This window comes from Carassius auratus, chromosome 26 (genome assembly GCF_003368295.1).
Source record: "Carassius auratus strain Wakin chromosome 26, ASM336829v1, whole genome shotgun sequence".
Taxonomy (NCBI): Eukaryota; Metazoa; Chordata; class Actinopteri; order Cypriniformes; family Cyprinidae; genus Carassius; species Carassius auratus.
Window position 1 is genome coordinate 18,819,678 of NC_039268.1, and position 18,594 is coordinate 18,838,271.

Here is an 18,594-nt window from a genome sequence, read left to right on the forward strand (position 1 = left end):
ATCAGAATCACTCAACATATTCACAATTTCATACATAACTACAATGTCTACTTCAGTTTGATCCACCAGCCACAGGTTAGCCCTATATAATGGACTCATGTTCTGTCTTATTTCATTATTAACATCATGTATGAATGTAGTCAATTGGTTATAGTCTGGGTTTTGCCTATTTTAAGTTTTCAGTTTGCATTGCTCAGTCTTTGATTTCCCTTCTTTGCTTCTCGAGTAAAGCCTGTGTTTATACAGAGATTCTTTCAGTGATATTTCTTAATTTGACTCACCATTTCTTGGCTGATTTTTAGACTTATCAAGAGGTTATTGGAATGGCTTATAATCCCAAACCAATTTCCAAGTTCATATGCCTTAAATATAGCTTTTAGGGCCACAAACTAGATATCTGTATTGAAACCATCCAAAACCACAATACTTTTTGACATTATATTCAACCATTATCTCACTTTTAAAGACCGCTGAAAAATATAAAACAATTAGTTTGCTTTATTTACAGTTAAATTATTTGTCTGTTTTCCTTTGCCTTGCCACGAAAACACTTCCAAATTACAACAACTTTAAAAAACATGCACAATTAAACTGACAGAGTTTTCACAATTACAAAGTGCTATTCATTTCACTCCTCAGTGGTTGCCCATCTCATCATGTATTCAGTTCAAAATACTTCTTTAACCTTCAAGGCTTTTCATAGTCTTGAACCTCATTATCTATGTGAGCTACGGAATCCAAATATTCCCTCACGTCCGCTCTGGACCTCTGAGTTCAGATTGCTATTTTTCCCTAGATTTCAACCCTTTTATATGGGCAATAGATCTTTACTTGTTAAGGCAATTCACTTTCATTGACACTTTCCAGTTAATTTTCACACTTAAACTTAATAAACTAATTAACTTTCAAAATATTAACCCTTCATCTCTTACATTCTCATTCTTTTCTGATGGCTCTGATGAGTTTTTCCCTCTACTGATTGCAAAGACACTTTGACCGCTAGTAAACCACCATTTATATAAAGACCTAATTTCTATATAGTTGATTAAAAATCCTAATATTATTGAGTATATATTTTTTTGACTTCCAAAAAAAAAAAAAAAAATCAACCTGAAACAATAGATTTATCTGCAAGAAGTGGATACTGAAACAGTAGATCAACTTGGTGCTCTAAACACCTAACAGAACTGCAGATTCCATAATATTGACTTTAACTTTATATCAAATGCACACACTCACACACATACTGGCTGCAGAGCATTTTGAAATACTTTCATAAGTTTCCATTTAAGGATCTAAAAAAGATCTCCATTATTCCATTTGAGGTTTCCCGCCATTGAAGTGAAAAAGGCACTTTCAAATGGAAAAATGAGACTGGCTATATACCCCACAGACCCATCCATGCACCACCACAACAATTTCACTGGCCAGTTTTCTGTCTGTTTTCTTTGCGTCTCATGAGACCACGTTTTTCAGATTAGTTCTTTGGAACCAAATTATTAAAAATCATTTTAAATCTTGCCTGATTTGAGCTCTCACCTCTGTTTCCAAGAAGCGGCGTAAAGCTCTTTTCTTCTTGATGCTCTTCCGTCGGAAAAAGATAGCAAACCCGAGGGCCACAATTACGACCACAAACATCCCCCCAATCACCCCAGCTGCAATCAGAGGAGTCCTAGAGGAAAATGCAATAATTTAAAACATATACCGTAATATATTGTTAGAACAATTCAGAGTATGCAAAATACTGCATTGTTTTAAGGGAAATTGCATTATCGATGCAATCACAACCACATCTACTCTCAGTCATATTATTTTTCTATTAAAATTATAAAAGTGAGAAAACGTGTTAACTCTCAGTAAAAACCTGAACTTTTAAGAAGGACCAATGCTTTTCCAGAAAAAGTGCCATGTTTATTTGTTTTTTTTATCATAACACATAATCATTACATATTCAAATTAACTCAATAATACACTAAATGGGCAACAAAGGTATGGAACGCTCCTATTTGAAAGAAATTAAATAAAATAAAACAATAATAATAAAATAAATAAATAAAAGCCTACTTGGAAAGATTCTGTAATGTGTTGACTATATATGATTTATTGATTATTAGTTAGATTGTGAGAAATGTTGTTATGAAATACTTTGCTTTTAACCTGCATATAGAATATTATTTATATAAACTTAAAATCAGTGGCAAGAATGGTATGACAGCTAAGGAAACATCTAGGTGTTTACCTGTCCAGCATCCCAATACAATCTTGGATCTGGGGTCCAGTACACCTATGACACAGACGAGATAGAAAGCAATCATTTAAATTACACTACTTTAACGGATTGCAACTAATGATGAAGATAATGGTGGTTTATTAGCTCACATACACTACTTTTCATAAGATTTTTTTTTTAAATGCTTAAAACACATTCACTTTGTTATAAAATAAAAGTTGTTCTTATATCAAGGCTTCCACAAATATATTATGCAGCACCTCTGTTTTCAACATTTATAATACAAATTAGTGTTTCTTGAGCAGCAAATCAGCATATTAGAATTATTTCTTAAAGGGGGGGTGAAATGCTCGTTTTCACTCAATATCATGTTAATCTTGAGTACCTATAGAGTAGTACTGCATCCTTCATAACTCCACTTTAGTTTTATTATATTCATAAGAGAAAGATAGTCTGTACTGATTTTTCCCGGAAAAACAAGAGGGCCTGGAGGCGTGGCGTGTGGGCGGAGCTAAAGAATCACGAGCGCCAGTTGCGTTGAAAGCGTTTGGAAGCTGTGACAGCTGTGAAGGCTGAAACTGAACGAGAGCGGCAGCAGCAGCAAGGAGCGGGGCTCGAACCCGGGTCTCCGATGGGAGGCGGACGCACTAACAAGGAGGCAGAGATATTTTAAGCAGTTTTACTCACCGCCTGTGTTTCCAACACACAATCGTGACCCTTTTTCGTTGGGATTGCATCATCCTTAAGAAATAAACGATAAGCAAATCCGTCGTCAAACTGGGCTTTGTTTGTAAAACAAGCATTTTAGAAATGCAAGGAACAAACAAAAACACTTGCACAACTCCGTTGATGCTCTGTAAAAATAAACTCCATCCACTGGTCCCTTAATGCTGTTTTTTCTTTGGTAATCTGTGCAGGGTTGTCTTGCCCTGGCAACCAAAAACACACTTCTTTTGTGACATTTCGCGACGCTCTCGCTCTGATCAGTGAAGTCTGTTGTGCTCTCAGTGCGCTGCTATACGGGAGCGCGTGCTCTTCCGGCAGACGTGCCCTTAGGACCCATATAAGGAAATTCCGCTCCATCTAACGTCACACAGAGCCATACTCGAAAAAAACTTTCCGAAACTTGTGACAAACCGGAAGGAGTATTTTTGGAACAGAAATACTCCTTCAAATGTACAACTTAATTTTTGAAACTTTGTCCATGTTTAGCATGGGAATCCAACTCTTTAACAGTGTAAAAAACTCAGTATGCATGAAATAGCATTTCACCCCCCCTTTAAAGCTGCGGTAGGTAACTTTTGACGCTCTAGCGGTTAATAAACAGAACTGCTTGCGTCTTGCGGAAGAACATTGTAGCCGGAGCTACTTCTCTGAAGAATCACAAAGGTACTGGGTTACTCCGCCGCGGTACCCCCGAAGCAATCTAAAATAGTCTGAATATAAAAACTTATTATAGGTGCACCATAGTGATTCAGGACAAGCTAAAAACACGGTTTGGAAAATGGATTCATGGTGTACTCGCTTATTATATAAATTTTTCTACATTTTGAACACAAACAAAGTTACTGACCGCAGCTCTGATTGGTTGTTTCTTACTGGGAGCACATGATTTTCTGCAAATGGCAATAGGACCACTGAGAGGAGCCAGAGGAGCTTGATTTTTTCACAGATTATCCGTCTCATATTCTACTGTCAGGACATAATGACAGGTTTAACTAATATGTAAAAAATATATTTTTACAAAAGTTACCTACTGCAGCTTTAAGTGAAGTCTGGGGTAATGATGCTGAAAATTCAGCTGTGTATCACAGAAATAAACTACATTTTAAAATATATAATTAAAGGGGTCATATTATCAACATTATTTTTTGTATTTGGTGTAATGAAATGTGTTTTTGCATTTTAAGGTAAAAAAAGACATTATTTTTCACATACTGCACATTATTGTTTCTCCTCTATGTCCCACCTTCTGAAACGTGTCGATTTTTACAAGGATCAATCGTCTGAAAAGCGAAGTGTGCTCTGATTGACCAGCTATCCAATGCGTTGGATTGGCCGAATACCTCAAGCGTGTGACGAAAATGTTACGCTCATTAACATACTGTGGTCCTCTGTTCGGCAGGAGCAACGAGACATAAATATTAAAACCCATTATAAACATGATATAAACATGATTTCTAATTGTGTCTTCTTTTGGAAGGCCAAACAAAGTAGTTTCGCTTTCTCACCAAAACACTTCACACACCGCGGCCTTGAGTGAGCAGAGGCTGGCTTGAGTGACCAGAGGTGGGCGGGCTTTTAGAATGGCGAGACTGGCAGATTTTACGAAGGAGCTTGCGGCAACCACATGTGACGACCCTGGGCTGGACTCCACGGTGAAAGCCGATCCGGCGATCCACAGTGCGATTTCCTCAGTGAACAGCACAGATCAGCTCCAGGAATGATGAAGTGGATATAGTCCTCTTTTTGAAGGCCAAACAATCTAGTGTCGCTTTCACAACCATACACACAGAGTCTATACGACATGGCGGTGGCGGCAACAACAATACTACAATGAGAGTAAAAGGTACACCTTCTTTCTTTGCGTGAACATCTGGGCGGCCTTATGCAAATCTTCCCACATAGTGACATAGACATGTGGAGGTATATATATATATATATATATATATATGTATATTTAAACATTTTAAAATGGCTTACTAATCCTTACCTAGTGTATGTCACTCATGGTAATAAATGTGCACAAGGTAAACTGTTAATCTACCTAGAAATCTGTAGCATTATCCACTTTCATGAGATTAAGTGTAGCCTGAAATGATTTCCAGAGCTCTACATACAGGAATAAGGCATGTTGGAGTGATGTGACAGTGGTGATTGGGTTCAGTAATCACAGAGAACACTGCTGAAGAGCGCATGCCTTGACAGTAACCAGCGGCAATGACTGTCACCCACGAGATGAAGGGCTCGCGAGCGCTTTGTTATGGTGTCCTAGAGCATTGCAAGAGCTTTGATTTGAGAGCCAAGACAGACCAGAATAAAGCAGAGGTTCATACTGGGTGGATGTTTCTAGTGTGTCTATGTGCAGTATGATCTGCCTTAGATCTACAGGATGTGACACCGAGGCCTGTGGAACTGCACCCACATTCACCAACCCACTGGGCAGTTAAAAGTTCAGATTTGTGGGATTTCCAAGATGAAACTAAGAGAAAGAACTGCCTAGAGCAGGGATAGTGAACTCTGGAAAGCTCAGGGGCCACAAAGAAGACTCTTTAGCCTCAAAGGCAGCACTTATATTTTCTTTAGCAATCATTTGATATAAAAGTCAGAAGGATTCCTTATGTGTGGCATGTATTATGATCAAATCATATAATGTGTATTTTTTGATTATTTGTACAGGTATACAATATATCATTCAATTATTTTCTTTCTTATTTGTAAAGCAAATAATTTGTAACTAATTAATGATTATTCTGATATTCAGATGTTGGAAAAAGGATTGCTTTGTTGTAATATCTTATAATGTCTTTTTTACTGTTTATATTATTATGCAACATTTGTATGTTTCTTGTGACATTGTTTTAATAGGTGATATGTAAATAAAGCTTCACACACATTCCTGTTCAAAACTTTTGAGGTCAAAAGAAATTCAATTAATAAATGATTTCTTTTATTTAGCAAGCTCACAATAAACTGATCAAAAGTGACAGTAATTATATTGTGAAATAATATGAATATATTTAGTCAAATAAATGCAAATTTGGTGAGCATCAGAGATTACTTTCAAGAACTACATAAAAATATATTGACTTCAACATTTGAACACCATCAAAAGCATTCACTGCTTTATCCTGATCCGTATTAACAAGGCAAGAATCTTGCTAAGATGTTTGTAATGTAATTACTGCAGTTGCCATGACAATGACACAATCCCACTGCCCTCAAAAGGCTCTGTGTGTTGAGTAGCGCTGGCCTGGAGGAAAAGACAAACACATGCAGAAACCTACCCCTGGGTGCAGTTGGGGTGGCAGGGATGGCACTCGTTGTTGGTCTCAGCATATTTGAAGATGAAGCTGTTTGCTCCCTGCAGACCATCAGGGCATTTCTCCACACAGTTGGGTCCATCTTTGAGATGCAAGCACTTCACACAGTGATCTGGACCCTAAACCATACAGACAAAATGCTTGACAATGGCCAATAAAATACAAATTTGTCTGAAAGTCGTACTTGAGGATGGATAAATAAAGGAAAACAAACTACTTAAAAATATTTTATTGATGCTTATCCCAAATATTTTATGCATATGCCACTTTTTTTGGCACTTTCTTATGAGTTTGAGTAACTTTCATTAAACTTTTACTTAAACCACAAAGTGGTTCTTATAACAAACAAATTCATAACCCATTTTTAAAACCCATTTTGAGACGGGTGTCACATGGTTGGACGAGTTCTTACATTCTTTGACAGCTCTAATGTTGTTAATTATGCAGCTTAGGAATTGAGATGGACAGGCAGGTTATCATAAGAAGATGACAGCTTTGTTCTTCTACATTTAAAGTCTAAAACTTCGGCACTTTAATTTGTACATTTTACAGACAAAACAGAGAACTTCTATGGTACTATATACTGCCAACATGCTATTCATATCCAATTTTACTCAAAAAATGTAGGGTGAGATTTGATAGGGAAAAGTCAAGGCAAGTTTATGCATTTTTATGAAAAAAAAAAGAGAGAAATCTTTGGAATTAAGTGCAAAAACAAATCACGGACAACCAAGAAAGCTAATTGGATAAATTCAGATGAGGTTGACTTTAGATAGCACTGCTTGGTTTACTTACAGGGCCATGACAGGTAAAAGTTTTATCTTCGGCCTTTTCACACTGGCTGTCACACTCCACACACACTGATCCATTGGCAAACTCGCGAACATCTCTAAAATATGCACATGAATAAAATCAAAACAAGTCAATTAAACATTATACTTTAAAACTGTTAGCAAAATTCTAATAAATAAAACAAAATAAAACAAAACAATATCATTTAGTTTTATTTATCTTTTTCCAACAACCAATTTTGGCCATATAATGCATGAATAATTGTCTAATAAATATTCAATCAAAAGCATTTCAAAGCAGGTGATGTATTCTCTCAGCAACAACACATACAGCAGGTTTTGTTTTGTCTCCGACTCATCCTCCATGTCTTCTTGAACCACAGCCAACTGAACCACAGACACTATATTCACACACTGGTTGAGAACTTGGCTAATACACCAGTCGGCTGAGTAAGATCCATGAAAAAATAATGGCATTTTAATTAGAAAAATCTTTCTCTGCACTGGTCTGAGAGGAAAGAACAAACAGTCCTCTTTAAATTTTATCTAAGCAGATGGCAGCTCAGATTGCAGGAGATACGGCAGAGAGGCTGCCTAGCAGAGCCATCAATACCCTTTCCTTTGTTCGTTTCCATCAGCCCATGTTTCAGAGGGAAATTTTGAGAGCCGGTTCGAAAAACAGGGAAAGATGGTGCCTTGTCAATAACAGAGTGGGGATCAAAGAAACCGCCCAGATCTTAAAACATCGGAAATCGAGTGTACGGACGCTCACAGTTTGAAGTTTCTCACACTGGAAAAATTTACAGACAAGATGGGTGTTAATGTGATGCCCAAAACCAACTAAACTACCAACTACAAACTACCAAGACATCTACCTACCTAACTACCTACCTATAACTCTGAATGGATGTTACTTTAAAGGTGACTTATCATAAAACCTTTTTTTTTCTTTTCGCATTTAATGCTACAATCGGTTCCCTGCTGCATCTACCAACCCAGTAAGCCTGGGTTGGTAGATGCTTTTGGCAAGCCTTTTAATGTTTTTGGCAAGCCTTTCTCTGCAAGCTTGTGAAAAAAGGAGATCTTATTAAAATACTACAACCCATAATCTGGAAATTTTCACCCATGGCACCACCACAAGTGACAACCGTGTATCAAGTGCAATAAGATATGAAAGAGAACTTAGTGTAAGGCAAGGCAAGGCAAGTTTATTTATATAGCACATTTCGTACACAATGGTAATTCAAAGTGCTTTACATAAAAGAAAGTAAAATAATCATGAAGTAGTATTTGCGTGCTTCGGATGTGTGCATTCAGAAAATCATATCACAGCCATATTTTGGAAAAGGGGGCAGGGAGAAGCAGCGCATTTGTATTTAAAGAGATATGCAAGAAAACAGTGTGTTTCGGCTTCCACTCAAAATAGGCATTTTCAAAATGATATAATAAATGATTTGTGTTTTTTTTTTTTGGATTTGTACACTTTTCTGGAGTTTTAGTTTAGGTTTGATGTCCTTAAAGGAAAATGCCACAGTTTATCCATATTCCACTATGTTCTTCCCTCAACTTCCCTCAACGAGATGAGTTGATACATACCTCTCCTGTCTCAGTGCATGCACTTAATCACTGTAGGGCGCGGCACCACTATGTTAGCATTTAGCTTAGCACCATTAATTCCTTAGGATCCAAACAGGGATGAATTTAGAAGCCACCAAACACTTCCATGCTTTCGCTGTTTAAAGACGGTTGCATGAGTACTTACACAAGTAAGTATGGTGGTACATAATAAAACATGGCGATTTTCTATGCGGATAAAAAATGATAACTATAATGTATGGTGGAAGAGCAAACACATAACACTGCTCTCAGGTCTCAGCTCTTGGATGAGTGACTGGAGATGTTTGGCACATCCCCATTCATAGACTAGGGCTGCTGATTTAAAGCACTATTAATTGAGTGTAATGAGACCCCTGTTCATTCTCCAAAATATGACACTCCCCCACAGCTGATTATTGTTAGGAATTAAATTACATTTTTCTGCCACGGGGAATCCTATTCAGATGTTGGTCAGAGATGCCATTGTTTAATGACTACAGCAGAAAAGCAGTGCCAACCAAAGAGCTCTTCTCTGACGCTCCCGGTGGACCAGAATGTAAATTTATTGTCAGATGAGTGTTTCCTCTTTGTCATTCACAGATGGCAGTGTGTTCTGGGCCCACTCGGGACAGGCCGAGGAACAATTAGCTGGATTTTGGTCTGTGGCGTAACACTGGCCAGACACGGCCCTGCTTCCTTCTGCGTTCAGACTATAACTTTTAGATGAAATCCATCCCTCTCTCTGATTCTTATATCTTATCTCACAAATCCCCTAGGCAGAAGTTTGTACACAATTGTGTTTACAAAGTGACTGGGGGCAAACGGCAATCTAAATGATAGATAGTCTTCATATAAAATAATAAAAAAAATACTGCAGTAACCATGGCGGTACCCAGTAGTCAGAACATGTGCAGTTTCACGCTGCCCACACAATGATTTTATTCATGAAACAATTACAGAATGAAATTGTGTAATTGCTATGTAAAATATATAAACTGTCAACTTGATAACTGAATTTATGAATTTAGGTTTATTATGGTTTTAATGATATACTGGTCATAAGACTTACAGTTTAAATTTAGTGTTATTAGTGAAATATGTTATGCATTATATTAATTTCTTTACAAATAACAACACATTTTTTTGTCTCTTTCACACCAAAAATGACATAATTTTATTAAATTATATCTATCTATCTATCTATCTATCTATCTATCTATCTATCTATCTATCTATCTATCTATCTATATTCAGTATAATAATAATACAGAAGTACCACTTTTCAGCATGAACCTAGATATGGCGGGTAATATTTTTCTTGCTTCTTTATTTCTGAAGTCTGGGTGCAAGCTGTCTTTTACTCACCCATCATAGAGATGACAGGCTTTCACACATGTCTTTCCCCGGCTGAAGTATTTACAAGAGAGACACTGATCTGGACCGGGACCCCAGCATCCTGCCACTGAACACAGCGGATCACACACCATCCTTTGCTGAGCTGCGGAGGACATTCACAGAAATGTCTTTACACACACACATGGGCATTACATGGCTATGAGTTAGACATTAAACAATATTAAAGGCCCCATGCCATCCCGACTGAAGTTTTGTGGCTTTTAGACCATATCTACAGGCTTTGAGGTCATCCATGTGCTAGTGTATGGCTAAACATCTATACCTGTGTTCCTCTTAAATATCCTATTTCAAAAGGAAATATGTCAACCTCATTTTTTTACATTTGTAAACTGATATTACTGCAGTCAGATTTTGCTTTATCAGTTAATTCAAGAATATTCAAATATTTATATACAAATATTACTACTGAATCAATGAATCCCAATTAAAAACACTGCATTGACTGAACCAAAATCCCCCAAAATTGTCAACTCGTGAATGGAAAGCACTGGATGCATGGACGATCCAGGGATATCAGTCGACTGTGATCGGCAGCGTGGAAAAGAGGCGAGTGAATGAGCTGGGTAACAGCGCCATTGATCCCACACACCACAGACTTATTATCTCACTAATTACATCAAGCACAGCTTGGCAGTGCGGCACTGTGGGAAGTGTTCTGCAACTGTCAACATCTCCATTACGGACAAGTCTGTGCTTCTCCATTTCATCAGTTCAGGGAATTCTTATCATACATAAGATACTGGCCTGTAAAATGATTGTCTTTATGTCCTAGATGTGTCCCAAAAGTGCACTGCATTGAGATTCAAGAACTAGCAGACCTAATAGACTAGTCAATTATTAATTCTCAGGTACTCTATGGGTTGACAATATTACAGATCATTTAGCCAATAACTGTACAAATCTCTTAAAACCTCATAGTTAGCCTCAAATGTAATAGATAAGAAAATAGGTATGTTTTACACCAAGAAAAGAAAGCAAAGCCTACTTGTAAGAACATTTCTAGTTTACATTATTTTCATGACAATTATGCACATTTACCCTTAACATAATAACCCCTTAAACATAATATTAAACATTAAATTTCATAAAAAAACTATATAAAATTAATGTTATATATAATATATATATACATTTTTCTATCAAAATAATGATATAATAATATAAAAATGAATATAAAAGTAATATAAAAATATCTATAACATTTTATAATAGAGTGGATTTAACAACATCTTTTTTTTGCATAAAAAAAGATTTATCAAGTGGAAAAACTCAAAATTTTTGAACCTGGCTTAATCCAATGTTCAGATTTTTATTCTAGAAATGTATGGAAATTAGTTCATATTTAATTAGATTAATTAGAACTCTCAATTGCATATTTAAACATAACATTTCAGAGAAAAACAATTTCCTTAATCTAACTGTTTAAGTTTAATAAACTGGGGAAATGATGGTGATATTAGCTAGTTAAGATTTTAACCCCAAATACCCTGTAGTATTTTGCCTTAAAATAGTGCTAAATTTGACCGTTTTAAATAAATAAAAATCTTTATTTTGTTTGATAGTACTGAGCACTCACTACACTCTCTGGGGTCCCTGTTGTTCTTGATCAGAGCTCTCTGGTTGCTGGTGCGGAACAGACTGGTCCAGTTCACCGTGTTGTAGAAGCAGAGCTGGCTGTTGTTGGTCATGTAGACGTTACCAGCGCTGATCTCTTTCAGAGACTGGAACTTGAGCGAAGAGATCCAGCGCTGCTTCAGGATCAGAAGAGAAATACCACTGAGAAAAAACAGAGACACACACAAATGAGGATGATTAGAAAGTCAAGAAAAATTTCCAAACCTATCGTTCTTCCATATGTTTGCATTGCTTATTTGGTAGTGATGTAGCAGAATGTTTTACTTTGATCCACTGTGATTTTGCGGTGAGCATTTTTGATGAGCTGCATGAGTCAAAAACAGTTGCACTGACAGAAAATAATCTTACCTATAAAGTGTTCTACCTCCTATGGTGACAAGGTTGGAAAAGACACCAAGATCAGTCATGTTCTCTGGCCAAGACTGGATGTTCAAGTAACCTTTGGATGCAGTTAACAAACAAGCAACAAACCTATTATTCAACAGTGGTGTTGATGTGGCAGTAAAAGCAAAGCAAAAACATCTTGCAAAAGTAATGACGAAATAAAAAATGTAATATCGCACCACAATTTTTCAGTACCATTGGGTGCGTTTTCCACGGTTGCACATGTTCTTATGATCAATATTTTGGGACATCAAGAATCATAGGTGCGTTCATATGGTCGTGATGGGAACTGCGTTCACGACAACAGTCATAGGTCTTTCTTATTGTGCAGTTTCATTACGTTTCACTCCATTAACTGCAATATAATATCTGACTGTGCCACACACCAGATTTTAATTAAACAAAAGCCTTTTGACATGAATATCTGTTCAGTTTTTCTAACCTATTACACTCAACAAATAAATACTGTAACTTAAGGATGCATGAACGCTGTGAGAAATGAACTTTATCGACATCATGTGTGTTTTTTATTTTGATATAGCTTTCCCAAATCATGTTAAAACTAATGATAACACTCTCATACCTGTAATCTCTCTGACGGTCCAGAACACATTCAGTCGCTCAGGATCCAAAGCCCCGATACCATGATACATGTCTCTGTAAACAAAGCAAAACAGTTCATGAGTGTAAGGAATAATGAAATAAAAAAAGTTTTACGAGCACTGTAATATAAGTCAAAAATCACCCGGTTCCTGAAGATATTTTGCTCAATAAACAGGTTTTGATAGTATATAGAATAATGTCCTGGGAACAACAAGGTCAATCTCATTAGGATTTAAACTGACTTGCATCAAGGTTGTAGATTGCATGACTACAGATTTTTCTTCTGTCAACATGCAGAGTAACACGTCAGCTTTATATACATCAAAACCACCTTGCTACAGTTCTTGTTGGCATGCCTAGAGAAGTTGACATTCACTTATGGCAGGGAATACCTGACACTGCTGAAGGACATAAATGTTCCTCACCCTTTAATGCCTGTGATGAGGAAGATGAGGTTCCCATTGATCTTGGTGCAATTGACAAACATCTCAATGTTGCTGGAATCTACAGTTTGAGCCATCTGAAGCTGGCCGGTACCTATACCATCACACACTGAACACCACAAACAACATGAGTATACTGCATTGCAATGTTCCTAAAAAGTGTGGAGGTTATATGTTTTTATATTTATTTTGAGCAATTCTTAAATTCTTAGTTTTTTACTCTTTGGACAGATGTCAGTGCATGGGATGCACATCTTGATGTGATTTTCCTCCACCTCCATCTTGTTGCTCGGACAGGCTTTGACACAAGAGCTGTGGTCCACCACAAAGTTATCTATGTAAAAGAATGACAGGGCTTGCATAGGAAATATGCTTCTTAATTCAAAAATATGTTTTAAAGGGAGTGTTAAGACAAAGAATATTTAAAAATATAAAAATAGTAGATCTTTAAATGACAAAACATAATGATGCTGTTCTCTTTTTTATTTATTTTTTATTAATTTATTAACTTTAAATGTAATGAATCAGTATAACTCACGTGGGCATTTCTTGACACAGAATGCTCCATATGTGTATTTGGCGTTGGGATTGTGCTCGAGCTGGAAGGTTGTGGGATTGTAGACAAATGGCTGAGGACATTGTGTCACACAGGCCCCGCTGTCATTAAAGTTGGTACAAGCCTGAGAGAAAAAAAAAAAAAAAAAACAAAAAAAAAAAACTTTGATTTACTGTAAGCATGTGGTCGATCAACAAAACATGACTTTAATGGAGAAACACCTCTGCAGAGCTTCCATTGTTTTCAACACACATTAAAGGGGTAGTTCACCCAAAAGTTCAAATTACCCTATGATTTACTCACCCTCAAGCCATCATGGGAGTATATAACTTTCTTTTTTCAGATGAATACATTCAGAGTTACATATATATATATGTCCTGGCTTCATAATGACAGTAGATGGGTGTTGATATTCAATAGTACAATAGAAGTCCAATTAAGTGCATCGATTCATCATAAAAATTGCTCCACATGAATTTGAAGTATAAAATGAGAACTTGTAAAGAAAAATGTTGGAAGGTTGCGATATAAGCCAAGAGGAGACTGGTTTTCAATTGCTGTGAAAAAAAACTTGATTCTCGCGAGACTAGCATATTCTCACTGGAGCTTATGAGACACCTACATCATATGTCATCTACTAGAACTCTACTCTCGTGTGGCACTTTCTATGATGGATGGATGCCCTTTTTTGGACTTGTATTGGACTATTGAATATCAACACCCATTCACTGCCATTATAAAGCTTGGAAGAGCCAGGACATTTTTTTTTTTTAAATTTAACTCTGATTGTATTCGTCTGAAATAAATAAATAAATAAATAAATAAATAAATAAAATACACCTAAGATGGCTTGAGAGTGAGTAAATCATGGAGCAATATTCATTTTTTGGGTGAACTATCTCTTTAAAGCACATGAAACTACTTTAAAAATGACATGAGCAGGCATTTGTTAATACCTCTAATACACTTCAAAATCATGCACAATGAGGTATAACTACAGGAAGATGTTGACATACAAAGCAGTCTGTGTCTTTGGGTCCGAAACATCCTCCTGCACATTCACGGTGACAGCAGTTACTGACGTACGGACCAAAACAGCGTCCATCACACTGCTCTGCACACACCGTCTTTGTCACTGGAACCACAAAGACAGAAGTGAAGCTCTCTCCACATCAGTAGATTTGAGTTGAGTTTGAGTTTACTTCCCTGTAAATGTGTCAAAAGTTACCAGGACAATGCAAAAACCTTAAATCTATTATTTGCCAGAAAACTGTGTAACCCCCTCCCCCATCAGTGCTGACACTCTAGAGAGCTGGGTTGTCTTTAATTATACCTAATTATGTATTGAAAACTGAACCTGCCATCCCCTGCTGTCCCTCTCTTTGTATCTGCCACCCACTCATGAGTGCATCACCACAGGTTGTGCCACGAGCACCAGAGAAGATCACCGAGTTCCCAAGAGCTTTCACTTGAGCAGCTTCAGAATGTGTTTACTTCACAAACAGAACACATTGCATTTCAATTACTGAAACTCGGTTTTTATTTCTCAAACTTTGGTGTACAGTAATATTCAGTCTGCAACATCAGGTAAAAAGTTAACCTTTAACATAGCTAACAACATATTGACTGTTCAGCTGATGAAGCATCCTTCTGAAAGAAACCTTCAGCAGTAAATGGTGTCTGTTTTGCTCAGACATTTTCGAAGTATTTTGCTTTCGACAACCATTTAGAAGATGAAGAAGTCTTGTATTGCTGCCAAAAAGATATGACTACTGTTTCCCTGTGAGCCAACTTTGACAACAATTATTACAACTATGCTGATGTAATGTACAGTGTGAAAAAAATAATGTACTTTTTAAACTATAAATCATATAAATGTATTCTAGTACATCCTACAACTTATGATCTTTTAAATACGTGTAATATGGGCATTTTAATATAACTTAATTATAAACTTTCTTTTAAACGTTGATTTCAAGCTTTATAAGAAAGAACTTCTGGTAATAATGTCATTATATCTAGCAACAAATATAAAGCATATTCTAACTGAACTATATATATATATATATATACACTAATTTTTGAGTTGTGCAGATTTCATTTAATTTCTATGTATTTTAATTGCAGTAATTTATAATAGCATAAGTTGACATACTACGACAAAATCAATAATATTATTATACTGAAAAATGGTCAAAGGTCACATCACACTAAAAATGTTAATATATTGCATTTTGTGTGTATGGACAAGTTCCATGATAAAGCCTGTGTTAAATACTCACAGCTTTGGCACTGATCCTCCTGTGGTCCCCAACAGCGGCCGTTACATGAGCGATGACACCTTCTGCCTGTTGGAATACATCTTACCATTAATCCTAAACAACAGCACACTTCAATGTACTGTGGGATTTGTCTCATACAATGTTCCCACTTCGTTTTGCCACTCATTTTCACCACTTAGATTTAATTGACTGTTCTGTAATTACAGAGAGAGTGTGATTGAGAGAGACTCAACAGTATCATTTCAGTTAAAACTGATTACACTGAAGAAATCCTGCAATTTTCTTGGGGTTGCAAAAAGACCCCAAAACCATGCAAATAATTTTTTGGAGAACAGTGATTTTGCCAATGTGCCCGTGTTTGCAAGAATATGATTATAAGTAATTTAACATAATAAATGAATAATAATATATTAAATATGTGTACAATTATTATATTATAATATTATATATTAATAATAATAATAATAAATAAATTAATAATGAATAAATACTCACATATAAATTAATCCAAAGTGTCAGTCAAGACATTTATACTGTTAAAAACCACTTCAAATAAGTTTCAAACCAACAATTTTTTTATGCAGTTTTAATCATCAATAATGTATGATGGCACCACTACTGTTTTTTGAGAGTTGAGAGTAATAAGAAATGTTCATTGAGCTACAAATCAGCATATTAAAATGATTTCTTAAGGATCATGTGACACTGAAGACTTTAGTAATGATGCTAAATATTCAGCTTTACTGTCACATAATTACAATAAAATATTTTATATTGTAATACAATATTATAATATTAGTTTTGACTGTACTTTTGATAATAAGAGGTTTATTTCAAAAACACCTTACAAACCCGAAGGTCCTGAACAGTTGCGTATACAAAGAAATTCAAGTTAACTAATATTAACATTATTAGTTTTAGCAGTATTTCATTATTTCTGTAAATATTTTAAAACATTTTTTTTTAAGTTTCGAAAGGACAAAAAAAAAAAAATGAAATGATTTTTTATGAAAATCATCAATTATTATAGCCTGGTTTGAGTCATTAAACTCATCTAAACACTCACATGTGTTGCCACTGTTGTTTGAGGGCACGACCAGAAGTTCAGAACGTGGGTTCTTGATGATGTCTTGCCAGTGCACAGTGTCAGCGTGACACAGGAACCTATTCTGATCCACATACACACCTCCATTCAAGATTTCTACATCAGTGAGAAATTAAACAGAGGGTGAATTAGAAATCATATAATATAAGTGACAACATTTGAGCCATTTAACCTACTTCACAGCATAAATCATGTTAAAGAAACAAATGATGTGCATATTAAAGGCATACAGTTCATTCTGAGGTCACCTTAAGGATATAACCCTGACTGCTCTATGAAACCAGTTTAAACGGTTTATAAAAGAAGTGTAATGAAAATAATCTCTCTTTTTAGAACAGGATTTAAGAATGAAATCATTCCCAAAGTTAAGGAGCTTATAAAAGATCAAGAAAGATTATGAGCATATCAATATGTCTGCAGAGATTTGAAACATATGCTTTATGTGGAGGTAGTGCACAGCATCTCTTTCAAGTCCCTTCCTCCTGTTAACCTGTAACACATATTTCTGGCCTAGAAACCTAGTGATCCAATGGACATTGTGTTCTGTAAGCCTGCTTTAAAAATTTCTATTTATACATCACAAATGCCTAGTTCATAGCCTCAAACAGCAGTCTGATGAATGAGGCCGTGGCTGGTTGTTTAAAATGTGTTAGTATGCTTTCATTCTCTGTTGAAGGAAAATGAATGTTAAGTTAATGAAGCAATATTGGCTGTTGCTTCATAATCAGCTAAAGTAACTTTATAAGTTACATAGCTGGACAGTTCTGCTAGAATATCTTATATCTGTGCAGGCTTCTGAACATACACAAATTATTATATCACACTATTAAACCATTCATCTTCACTAAACATAATCTAGTGCCTCACATTGTGTGTGTGTGTGTGTTTTCAATTGCTAAGCCCACACAAAATGGATGATAAAATGTATTAAAACGGAATGAGTACTACAATTTTATTGCTAGTGGGGGAAAGCAGATGTAAACATTTTATAATTTATTTACAGTATATGCCACTGTTTAAAGGTTTGTGTGCTAGCGTTTTTTAACCAATGGATTTATTCAACAAGGAAGTATTAAATTGATTGTAAGTGTTACATGAGATCTCTCAAAAACAAAAACAAAAAACAAAAAAAAATGGGGTTTACACAAAAATATTAAGCAGCCCAACTGTTTTGAACATTAATTAATAAGAAATGTTTCTTGAGCAGCAAATCAGCATATGACACTGAAGACTGAAGTAATGATACTGAAAATTCAGCTCTGATGAGAGGAATAAATTGCATTTTATTATCAAATAGAATTCTTTTAAAAAGTAATAATATTTCAAACATTTCTGTTTTACTGTATAGTCTGGCAGAGCATTAGATTGAATTAAAGATGTGTTATGCATGTATTAGGGGTAGATAAGGTACTGATGTGATGATTCAGTGACATGGTAAAGGTACATTTTTTTTGCTATTTTTTTCTGACACTCTTTTTCAATATCTCAAAAACCCAGACTAACCAGAATT

At 35.7% G+C, this 18,594-nt stretch overlaps 1 protein-coding gene across 1 annotated transcript in view; it reads right to left on the bottom strand.

Annotated features, from left to right (window-relative positions):
* The window catches only part of LOC113044575 (receptor tyrosine-protein kinase erbB-4), a 143,557-nt gene that overhangs the window by 17,280 nt on the left and 107,683 nt on the right, over positions 1–18,594 (bottom strand). Inside the window, exons 4-17 of the mRNA XM_026204669.1 lie at positions 17,046–17,180; positions 15,980–16,045; positions 14,714–14,832; positions 13,680–13,821; positions 13,362–13,475; positions 13,124–13,250; positions 12,679–12,752; positions 12,060–12,150; positions 11,653–11,852; positions 10,026–10,158; positions 7,069–7,162; positions 6,238–6,392; positions 2,240–2,284; positions 1,540–1,672 (exon numbers count right to left, since the gene is read on the bottom strand). Of these exons, the coding sequence (XP_026060454.1) occupies positions 1,540–1,672; positions 2,240–2,284; positions 6,238–6,392; positions 7,069–7,162; positions 10,026–10,158; positions 11,653–11,852; positions 12,060–12,150; positions 12,679–12,752; positions 13,124–13,250; positions 13,362–13,475; positions 13,680–13,821; positions 14,714–14,832; positions 15,980–16,045; positions 17,046–17,180 (1,628 nt within the window). The remainder of the gene's footprint in view (positions 1–1,539; positions 1,673–2,239; positions 2,285–6,237; positions 6,393–7,068; positions 7,163–10,025; positions 10,159–11,652; positions 11,853–12,059; positions 12,151–12,678; positions 12,753–13,123; positions 13,251–13,361; positions 13,476–13,679; positions 13,822–14,713; positions 14,833–15,979; positions 16,046–17,045; positions 17,181–18,594) is intronic.